The 10,620-nt window shown below is 44.0% G+C and overlaps 2 protein-coding genes across 2 annotated transcripts; one reads left to right on the top strand and one right to left on the bottom strand.

Moving 5' to 3' along the window:
* ALG2 (ALG2 alpha-1,3/1,6-mannosyltransferase) lies at positions 1-4,540 on the bottom strand. The gene is made up of 2 exons (XM_074547273.1): positions 4,002-4,540; positions 1-2,151 (listed from the first exon to the last, which is right to left on the bottom strand). Exons 1-2 carry the CDS (start codon positions 4,353-4,355, stop codon positions 1,249-1,251), a joined length of 1,257 nt encoding a protein of 418 aa, XP_074403374.1. The 5' UTR covers positions 4,356-4,540; the 3' UTR covers positions 1-1,248.
* A 35-nt stretch (positions 4,541-4,575) lies between these two features.
* SEC61B (SEC61 translocon subunit beta) lies at positions 4,576-10,005 on the top strand. The gene is made up of 4 exons (XM_074547283.1): positions 4,576-4,729; positions 4,830-4,927; positions 5,572-5,673; positions 9,672-10,005. The coding sequence occupies exons 1-4, from the start codon at positions 4,727-4,729 to the stop codon at positions 9,757-9,759; spliced, it is 291 nt and encodes a 96-aa protein (XP_074403384.1). The 5' UTR covers positions 4,576-4,726; the 3' UTR covers positions 9,760-10,005.
* The last annotated feature ends 615 nt before the right edge of the window (positions 10,006-10,620 follow it).

The raw sequence follows: 10,620 nt of genomic DNA, 5'->3' as shown, positions 1-10,620 counted from the left end.
GATTTTTGTTTGTTTTACTTCAAATAAAAGCCTTATAAGTATGCTGAGACGTGGGTTCTGGTCCTAAGCAACAAAAAGAATGGTCTCTCTGCTGTGAAGAACTAGTGTGGAAATGCCTGAGACTACCTTACATAGAAATTGCAGAATTCAGACCACAAATTGTATTTCATACCACACTGCAAATTGTATTTTATAGGTAACACTGGATTTCACTGGATCTTATGTGTGTTATAACAAACAGAACCATCAACTAATAAGTATGCACTAGAAGAGAGATAGATGAACAAAAATTATATTCCTTTCCCCTGACCAGACTGGGAAAAAAATATCACAGTACTGTCCCGTGTGCATTCACTGCATTAGGAAAACATAAAGTTGCCACTAAATTAGGCAAAATAAAATGTCTTCATTGCCTGGTCTAGATTAAGACGTTTTTTAAAAGTGTGCTGTCATTTAGAATGAAATGTTAAATATAGAGAAAATAGTTTAATTATCTACAAACCTACAGAAATTCCCAAAGTAAAATTACCTCCTCAAGCATTGCAGGTAACGAACAAACATAGCTTTCAGCACTACCCTTTTTGCCTGAGGTAGTGTGATATCCTTGGTGTTATTCTAGCCTCACTTCCTCCTGCTCACACACTTGTATGCTTTTCTGACACCCAGTGTGACTACACAATGCAACTGGACAAGCAGAGTTATGCTCAGTCATTTAAAAACCATACCATTCATAATTCTAACACTGCTGGGGTTTTCCCCATGCAGTTTTTTTTTTTCCAACATGCAGTTAGTTGGACTGTGCGCTTCTCTCCATACTTCAGCTAAGACAGCCCTTTCTTACTTACAAATTACAGATGACCATTTTAAATACATAAAAATAAGGCTGTGTGTGTCTTATCTGGACAAATCCAAATTTTGTAAGTTGAATCAGCCATTCCATTTGGTATTAAATAAAAATGCAGTCATTTTCCTGCAGTAACTTACTGCCATTCAACTGCATTTTGCCAAGGCACAGTACACAAACAAACTCCTGCAATGGCAGGTCAGTCTACCACATGAAAATTTTAACCTTCTAATGACACAGTGGGACATGTTTTGCTCCTTCTGTGTGTCAAGTGACATAAGGCAGCAAAAGAAGCAAAACAAGGACATTCAGATATCCCAAATTCTTCATTAGTCACAATGAATACTGGTCCCCTACACAAATGAGAGACACAATGTTGTAAACTATAACATAGGAATAGAATTTTATTCTGTTAGTCTGCGTATGTATTGGTACAGCTGTTCTGAGAAAGCTTCTGAAGAAAATTTTTCCATAACTCTCACTCTCCCAGCTGCTCCCATTATGTCCTTTAAGAGGGGATTTCTCACAATTTTTTCCATGGCATCAGCGAATTGCATTGGCAGAGGATCACACAAAAATCCTGTAACATTATGTGAGATTGATTCTAAAGGACCACCTGAATTAACTGCTATAACTGGACATCTCATATACATTGCCTCCAAAGGGACAATGCCAAAATGTTCATTGCTTGGTGTATAAAGCACACACACAGAGTTACTAAGAAGAGAGATTTTCTGTTCATCTGAGAATGATCTCAGAAAAGTCACATGGTCATTAACATCAAGTTTGGCCGCGAGTCTCCTCAGCTCTTCATAGTGCTCCACGTTTTCCAGAACTCGCTTATCATAACCACCTGCCATAACCAGGTGAACTTCATCCCACTCATGGGAATCAAGTCTCCCTTGAAGTTCGTGCAAAGCTTCGAGAGCCAACGCCAGATTCTTTTTTCTCTCATACCTATTAATGGAAAGAAACAAGAACTTCTTCTTTTTTGGTATCAGATCAGCTATGTCTGCAGGAACAATTTCTTCAAAGCTCCTGATGTTGAGCGATGGGTAGAGGACATCTGGTTTTATGTGTGACAGGGACTTAAATGTGTCTTTGAACACCTTGGCAGTGAACTTGCTGTTCACAACGATGCAGTCTGCCATGCCAGTGGTGTACTCCTCCAGCCAGTCGAGCGGCAGTCGGTAGAGGCGCTTCAGGAAGGATTCCCTCTTGGTCAGGAGCTGATCGGGAAAGTGGCAGTAAAACAAAACCTTCTTACGGGTTCTGGCCAGTCTAAGCACAGGAATGCAGGCAGACACCTAGTGCAACCAGAGAGATGGGACAAGAGGAGAGGTTAATTGTTTGTGTCAGTGCCACCAGTGTGCACATGTGATTTCAAAGCCATGCTGAGAGCCGCTGCTTTGCAAGCCAAGTGCCTTCTCCCTCTCCCCCACACAAGCACATCAAGTTGTACTCCCTCATCCACGACCTCCTGTGGCCCTATAATTTCTCCCAGCTCCCCATCAAGCCCCAGGACTTCTCCAAGCACCTGCTTCTGCCACTACCAGGGGTGCTGGGAGCTGAGTCAAGCAGCCGTGGCATCCTCTCCCTCCAGCTGCCCCAGAATGTAAGACTTAAATTGCAAAATGTGGAATGGGTCAAGATTATCTAAAGTCAGGACATTCTTTGATGTAAGATCTTTGTACACTTTCAAGCCTAATCAGCAAGCAAGGAGACCTCATCAGTGAACTGTCAGCAGCTAGCATCCCTTAGTCAACAACTTCCTGGAACTAACAAGTCTTAAAGATGTAGTAAATCAAGACGTTGATTTCTGTCTATGTATACATTGCTAACTTTGCAAAATACTCAAGGTCCATGTATCCTATAGCTAAACTATGTTCATTATAACACTAAAAACCACACCTACAGGTCAGAAAAACCCTTGCTCAGGTGAAGACCATTTCTCCAAGCAAATGTAGAAGTTAACTGGGGACATGTAACTTGCATAGAATCACAGAATCAATTGGGTTGGAAAAGAGATCGCTGAGTCCCACTGATGACCCAACAACACTGTGTCAACTAGACCATGACATAAAGGGCCACATCCAGTCTTTCCTTAAATATATCAAAGGCCAGTGACTCCATCACCTCCTTGGGCAGTCCATTTCAATGTATAATCACCCTCTCTGAAGAAATTGTTCCTTATGTCCAAGCTAAGTCTCCCCTGGTGCAGCTTAAGACTATGTTCTTTCATCCTGTCACTAGCTCTCAAGAAGACCAATCCCCCCCTGCCAGAACATCTTTTCAGGCAGTTATAGAGGGCGATAAGGTCCCCCTGAACCTCCTTTTCTCCCAGCTAAACATCCCAGCTCCCTCAGCCACCTGTCATAAGACTTGAGCTCCAGACCCACCTCCACTGCCCTTCTCTGTAGACTATTAACCAATCATAGTATTATGAGGGGCTGCACTTTGAATGTTACTAACTCTGAATTTCTGTGTATAAAAGATGGCACAGAAAGCCTGATGGGGTGTTCTTAATTTGTGGAACATGGTGGAACAGCCAGGCTTGCACAGCTCTGAAATGAACAATTGATGTCTCTCCCTTGAGTGTGCCATTATTGGCTTGTTGCACACCAGATAATGAATCCAATTTTGTCGGGATTTGATACTCCAGGGTTCTGGAGCATGTCTCTTATGAGAAACTGCAGGAACCAGGCTAGTTTAGTCTAAAGAAGAGAAGACTGGGAGATGATTAATTCATATAAATATCCTAAGGGTGGACCTCATCTCAAGAGGATGCTGCCAGTGATGCCCACTGACAGGATGAGGAGCAGTGGCTCCTCATTAAACTAAGACACAAGAAATTCTACATCCACATGAAGAACTTCTTTACTTTGAGGGTAGCAAAGCATTGGAAAAGGACGCCCAAGGAAGTCCTGGGGCCTCCCTCTCTGGAGACATTCCAAACCTGCTGTAGGAGACCTTGCTTTGGCAGGGGATTTGGACTAGATGATCACTAGACGCCCCTTCCAACCCTAACAATTCGGTGATTTTGCGAAGAGCAGCCCCGACTGGGGCATCCCTGCCTCCAGTCGGGCCAGCGGCAGCGGCGCTCCCGTCCCCATGCCCATGCCCATGCCCGTGCCCGTGCCCGTGCCGATGCCCACACCTGGTCGCACACGAAGGCGTCGAAGGTCTCTCCGCTGAGCAGCAGCACGTAGAGCGCCACGAAGGCCATGCGCAGGGCGGCGCACAGGGCGTGCCCGCGGCCGCACAGGCTGCGCGGGAGCCAGCCGCCCGCCCGCCGCACCGCCAGCCCGCGCGTCTCCGCGAAGCAGCGCCCGGGGTCGTAGTGCGCCGTCCAGATCTGCACCCGGCAGCCCCGCGCCCGCAGCGCCAGCGCCGCGTCCACCACCAGCCGCTCCGCGCCGCCCAGGCCCAGGTCCGGGTGCAGGAACAGCACGGACGGGCCCGCTCCTCCCGCCTCCTCCGCCTCCTCCATGACCGCTGCCGCGGGTCGCATGCGCAGCCCGGCCACTCAGTGGGACACGTCAGCCTTGCTTCCCTTCCTCCCGGGCCTTCCTGCCCGCCCCGCCCGGCGGGCGGCCCCGCTGCTGCCCGACGCGCCGCTCGCCGCTCCTTGCCCGCGCCGGCCCGGCCGCTGAGCAAGGAGCGGGCGCGACCGAGGCGTCACAGGGGGCAGCGGTCGCGGAACGTATCCCTGTATCCATGGGTACCGGGACAAGGCGCTGCTGCTGCTCAGGCATTATCCGGGGAAGCCGCGAGGCCCCGGGATGCGCGGCGTGGGGCGGAGCCTGATGCGGACGGGGACGTGGCCGGAGCGGCTGTAGCGGAGCGTGTGTGAGACCGCCGAGCCCCAGCAGCGCCGCCGCCATGGTGAGGGGCTGCCCCAGGCGGGGGGCGGCTGGGGCGCCCCTGCCCCGCCGGCGGTGCCCGCCGCCTCTCACCCCCTCCCGCTTCTCTCCTCTCTCCGCAGCCCGGGCCCAACCCCAGCGCCACCAGCGTCGGCTCCTCCGGCCGCTCCCCCAGCAAGGCTGTGGCTCCCCGCGCCGCGGGATCCACCGTCCGGCAGAGGTGGGTGCCCGCCGCCCCTGCGGGAACAGCTCCTGGCCCCGGTGCGCTCTGCTCGCCGGCCTGGTGCCCTCTCCGACGGGACAGCACAGGCTGATGCCAGTCCGGAGAAGGGCAACGCTGCTGCGGAAGGGTCTGCGGCGCTAGTGCTATGGGGAGGGGCTGCGGGAGCTGGGGGTGTTTAGCCTGGAGAAAAGGAGGCTCAGGGGTGACCTTATGGTTCTCTGCAACCACCTGAAAGGAGGGTGTAGCCAGGTGAGGGGCTGTGTCTTCTCCCGGGCAACTAGTGACAGGATAGGAGAGCACAAGTCTTAAGCTGCGCCAGGGGTTGTTTAGCTTGGACATCAGGAGGAAGAGGCGATTAAACATTGCAATGGGCTGCCGAGGGAGGCGGTGTAAAATATAAATACCTACTGTGTCCCTGTAGGTATTTAAGAAAAGATTGGATGTGGCACTCAGTGCCATGATCTAGTTGACACGGTGGTGTTGGGTCATTGGTTGGACTTGATGGTCTTAGAGGTTTTTCCCAACCTGATTGATTCTGTGAAGTGTATTGTTTCTGTGGTCTCCTGGGCTGCTTGGTCCTAGAAGCTGGTGGAGTACTAACGTGTTGTTTGGTCTTTGTTGTCTTCTGTCACCCCTTAAAGGAAAAATGCCAGCTGTGGGACAAGGAGTGCAGGCCGTGCCACGTCCACAGGGACTGGTGGGATGTGGCGGTTCTACACGGAGGACTCGCCGGGGCTCAAAGTGTAAGTTGGGTGAATGGGTGGTGGCAAGCTTGAGGGCTGCTGAGTTCTCCTGCCTACATTGTTTTGCAGTCTTTGAATTAATAGCAATCTGTCAGTGTTCTGGGGTGCACGGGAAAACTTGCTGAGTTGATGGTTGGAATGACATATTTAATCTGTGACCCTGGAGAAGGAGTTTCTAAAGTTAAAGTGGTTTTAAAAAGGTAGGTAGGAGTTGTGTTTTGTAATTGTCAAAGCTTACCCTATGTGGTCTTTGAAGGCTGTGAGCAATCACTTTGAAGCTGAGAAAGATCACTTGTCTCAATGAGTTAAAGCATCTGTGTGTATGTTTTCATTCTCTTTTAAGTAAAAATTTTGAGTTTTGTCTTATAATAGCTATGTTATGATCCTGTGCACCCCTTGAAAATACAATATCACTGATAAACCATATGCTTGCATCAGGTGTTTGTCTTGAAAAGCTGTAGATAAATTACTTTAGCTGAACTTGCCTAGCAAATAGCATGCCAATACCTTGTATATCTCCATTTTCACAAGGTGAATGTTCCAAGATTATAGTCAAATACCTAGTAATGTCCCTTACACTATAGAGAGAGCCTAAGTTTTTACTCTTTTGACCACTTTGAGCCATTCAGATGACTTTCCCAACAAACTTTGAAGCCTAATACTTGGGTAACAGAAGTGGAAGGCGTATTTGAGCTGATGAGTGCATGCCAAGTTACATCCTGAGTGGAAATTTGTGCTTATTGTAGAATTACAGTTCACGAGCTCTTGTTCTTACTGGATTGGAAAGTCTTGAGATGCTCAGGACTGACCCTGTTGCTTGTTTTTTTTTTCTCAAATCCATTAATATTTTCATTTGGAGCTCTTCAAGAGGGCTACTGCTAGCTGCACATTTGGGGAAGGGCATGGTTATAGGCTACTTAGTGATAGTTCTGGGAGTAATCCTTCCTTTGAAGTTGTTTTACATGTTTTGATTTTCGTATGTACTTGAAACTTTAGAAAACAAACTGTATCCAGCAAACCACCAAAGCTGTGTTGTTCTGCCTTGCTTACTCCATTCTGAGTCCAGAAAGGAGACAAGGCAAAGAAAAGACAATGAGCAGCAATAGTGTTCAAGAGCAAATCTATGCAGATAGGCTGGGCGCCTGTTTTATCTGTTGTTTGATTGACTGAAGTTCAATTTAAAAAATGAATTTCACCAAACAGACAAACAAACAAAACTAACAACAACCAAACAACCAGAAGGGCATTGTGATTTTTTTAGTAGACTTGTGATACACTTTAACAATTTTGCTAAGTTTCCTTGTGAATCATTTGATTTCACTTTTGATGCTGAATGGCCACTCAGTTGTTCTCATCTTCAGTGCAAGCAGATCAGTAAACAGATTTTCCCATCTACTTATGTTGTGACACAGTGGTTCCTGATTTTAAGGTTTTGGAGCACTGGGAATGGTTTATTTGGAAGCTACTTTGGGTAACTGTGTGGTCAGGCTTTTAATGAAAGAATCAAAGCTATAAAAGTGAGTTGGTTTTACAAAGCATCCCACACTAGATGTAACATTTTCTGAGCCATGGTGTGGTAGCAACTTTTTTGCTTACAGCTTTTTAGGTATTTTTCTTCAATTTTTTTTCCATAGCAACCAATTGTTATTATCTCTGCCCTGTTTAGTAGGATTTAAAGTGAGAATGGGCTATCAACGGTTTGTGATTGCCTCAGTGAGTGCTTCAGCTGAAGTTGTTTTTAGAAATGGTTGTGATCAATACTGCACAAAGCAATGGGAAAGCTTAGCCTGGTAGTGCTGGTGGGTGGGCTTTTTTGGTGTTTTTTTCCTACTGTTTAAAATGCAATATCTCTAAATTACTATGAAAAAATACATAAAACCATCTGAGAACAGGTTAATTCATACTAGCTGCAATGAAGGGAATTTCGCTCTAGATAAAAAAGTTTATATATTTTATATTGTGCGGAATTAGACTGATGCTTTGGATATTTTTGTATCTATTCAATATCCAGAGTAATAAATCCATTGAATAGGCAAGTTGGTTTCCCTCAGGAAAGATTCTTTGTTTGCATTACAAGATACTTCAAGATGTGAATGCCTTAAAAAACAGCTGTTAGTGAAAGGGAGTTGTGGAGGATTTGGCAGAGAGGGGATATGATATTTTTCTCCTTGAAGCTTGGAGATTACATGCTTTGAAAAAGAAAACTAAACCCAAACTTTTTCATCTTTTTGGGTCACTTGGTACCTGTGGTTCCTGTATCTTGTCTTGGGCTTTCCTGCTTAAGGAGCTATAAGCTGCTTTCCTGTGGATAGAAAGTCAAATTGAGCTTGTGGTATGATATGCAGCCTTATGAAAGACATTCTGAGAATGCAGAGTACCAAATTTTTAGAGGTGTCTGAATCCATTTATTTATTTGTGGTGGCTTGAGAAGATGCAGGTGTGTGGAGGAGAATTGCAGGGTCTCAACAGATTTTCTTTGGGACTGGAGGAAATGAGATATCTGTATCAGTATTGGAGAGTTGATTTTTCTCTAGGAGTCCAATGTCATCTTCATGTTAAAAAACCACTGAACACACAATCAGTCCCCACTGTTTATTTCCATGTAGTTCTGTTCTGATTAGTGGGGCTGCTTTGTTCCTGTGTGCCTTTGGCAGAGCAGCTTACCTGTTCCTACTACTGGAGGCTCAAATCAATTAAATAATAATTCAGATAAAGTGTAAGGACTATAAATTATGATTTATTTTATGTAGGCTGTAAACTTACATGTGTGTGTATATATATATATAAGTAAATAAATAAAACTGTAAAATAAATATATTTATTTATATATATAAAATGCTAGGGTTTGAGAATTACATTCTGTTGCTTAGTAAAAGATACCTCTTGAAGGGGTTGCTCGTGTAGTCCCCATGTATGTGGACTTTGTTTATTTTGTTATTAGTTTATTTGCTAAGTGCTTTATGTCTGTGTTCAGGATTCTCCATGCCCAAATAAGTCTGAGTATGATAGATAATAACTGAGTTTTAAAACTCAATATAAGATTACAGTTGTGATCATTTCAAGTATGTGGATCATGATCTCATAGAAAAATATGTCAGTAAGCTCTTTGAATCCCTTTTCAGTTTCCTTTTTTTTAAAATTTGTATTCTGGTAGCATTTACATGCTTATAAACAGTACCCTGGAGGGAAACACAGGCTGGATAAGAGATTTCCCAATAGCATGTTGAAAACCAAAAATGAGATTGTGTGAAGTGAGTGGTATGAAGGAGTGTTGAGTGTGTCTATTCATGTAACTGTTGCTGCATCTTAGAACAGCATCAAACAGCTGATTGAAGCTATCAATGTGCACCCTAAGATTAAATTGTTTTTTTAAAAACATTACTATGCAATTTTTAAACAATATATGGAAGTAAGAAGGGAAAAAAATAATTTAATCATTTTAGGTAAAGATTTAATGTTGTAGCTTTGCCACTTTGTCTGTGTTTTTCAAGAAAGCAGAAGTCCCCGTCTCTCACCCACTGCTGCCATTGTTTTCAAATGAAACAAAACCTCTAAAATAAAACAGCTAATGAGAATTTTTTGCCAAAATTTTAGTAGCCGCTAGAGGACTCTGTTGTTTTTTTTTATATAGGACTGCATCTTTACTCAGTTAGCTATCTGAGTTGTAAACACAGAGGATACTTTTCCAGAGACTGTGGAAGCAGTGATGAATAATAATGAACATTTAATGGCTTTTTTTACAAGGGGGGGGAGGGAGGGTTTGTTGTATTTTTTTTATGTAGCATTTAGGGTGTATAGAACTGTCTTTTAAAACAGTGGCAGCAGCAGCAGTTTTTGATAAAGGTGGCTATCTCATTTCTATGTGCCTTAAAGTATTTCTGTGGGAAGGGAAGAAGAGTTTTCTTGTACAGTTTCTTATGAACTGATGAGCTCACATGGCTGATAATGGGCAAGACAGACTTCTTTTTTATGTTAATGCATTTTCTCTTTATTTTTAGTGGACCTGTTCCAGTTTTGGTCATGAGTCTTCTTTTTATTGCTTCTGTGTTTATGCTGCACATCTGGGGTAAATACACTCGTTCCTAGACTCAGCTGCCAACATAAAGCATACATCTTGGACCAAAACTATGGTGGATCCTGATTGTTCTTGGAGAGAGACTGGGGAAGCTTCCTATCACCTGTTGAAGTCCTGTCAACTTTGGCTATAATACCGAATTAATTTCTCAGTTTGCTACTTGGGCAGCTTTAAAGCCTGTCATGGGTCATTTTATATTTGTATCTGTACGCTTAGAATACAGGTATTGCAATAAAAGTTGTATATGGAAATAGAAACAGTCTTAACTGTATTTTTTCCTTTTCCAGTGTACCACCACTAACACATTTTACTAGTGGTTTTCATAAATAATCATATTTCTGAGTAAATACTCTTTAACAGTTCAAACCAGATTCTTCCAAACTATACATTGCTATATAATTTTATGCTAGAAGATGTTTTTTTGTGGATAAAAGAGACAAAATTGGGTTGACAAATGTTAGAAGGTAACAAAGGTCCTTGTTGAAATAAAACTGAGGTACCAGTGCTGAGATGGACATGTTCTTCTTTTAACTCCAGAAGAATAGCTGGAGTTATTTAATTTATTTTCTAAATGCAAGTTAAACTTAGTGCTTGTTATACATAAAAGTTATGTGTTTGTTTTTTTTTGGAGCTGCACTTGAGGAACAACATGAACTGGTACCTAACTGATTTTAGAAAGAGTAATTGCATGGCTGTCAAAGACGTTTTTCACCCTCAGTTACATGGTGCCGTACTTAGGGCTGTCCTGGGCAGGGCCAGGAGTTTGACTTCCATGGTCCCTGTGGGTCCCTTCCAACTTAGGATATTCTGTGATTGAGTGACTGCAGGTCCAGACTCTTTCAAGGAGAATTAAATTGAATGGGAGGCTTGAA

This window comes from Zonotrichia albicollis, chromosome 1, assembly GCF_047830755.1.
Source record: "Zonotrichia albicollis isolate bZonAlb1 chromosome 1, bZonAlb1.hap1, whole genome shotgun sequence".
NCBI classification, from domain to species: Eukaryota; Metazoa; Chordata; class Aves; order Passeriformes; family Passerellidae; genus Zonotrichia; species Zonotrichia albicollis.
Note: the sequence above shows the minus strand (reverse complement) of the source record. Positions and strands in the feature narration are given on the sequence as shown.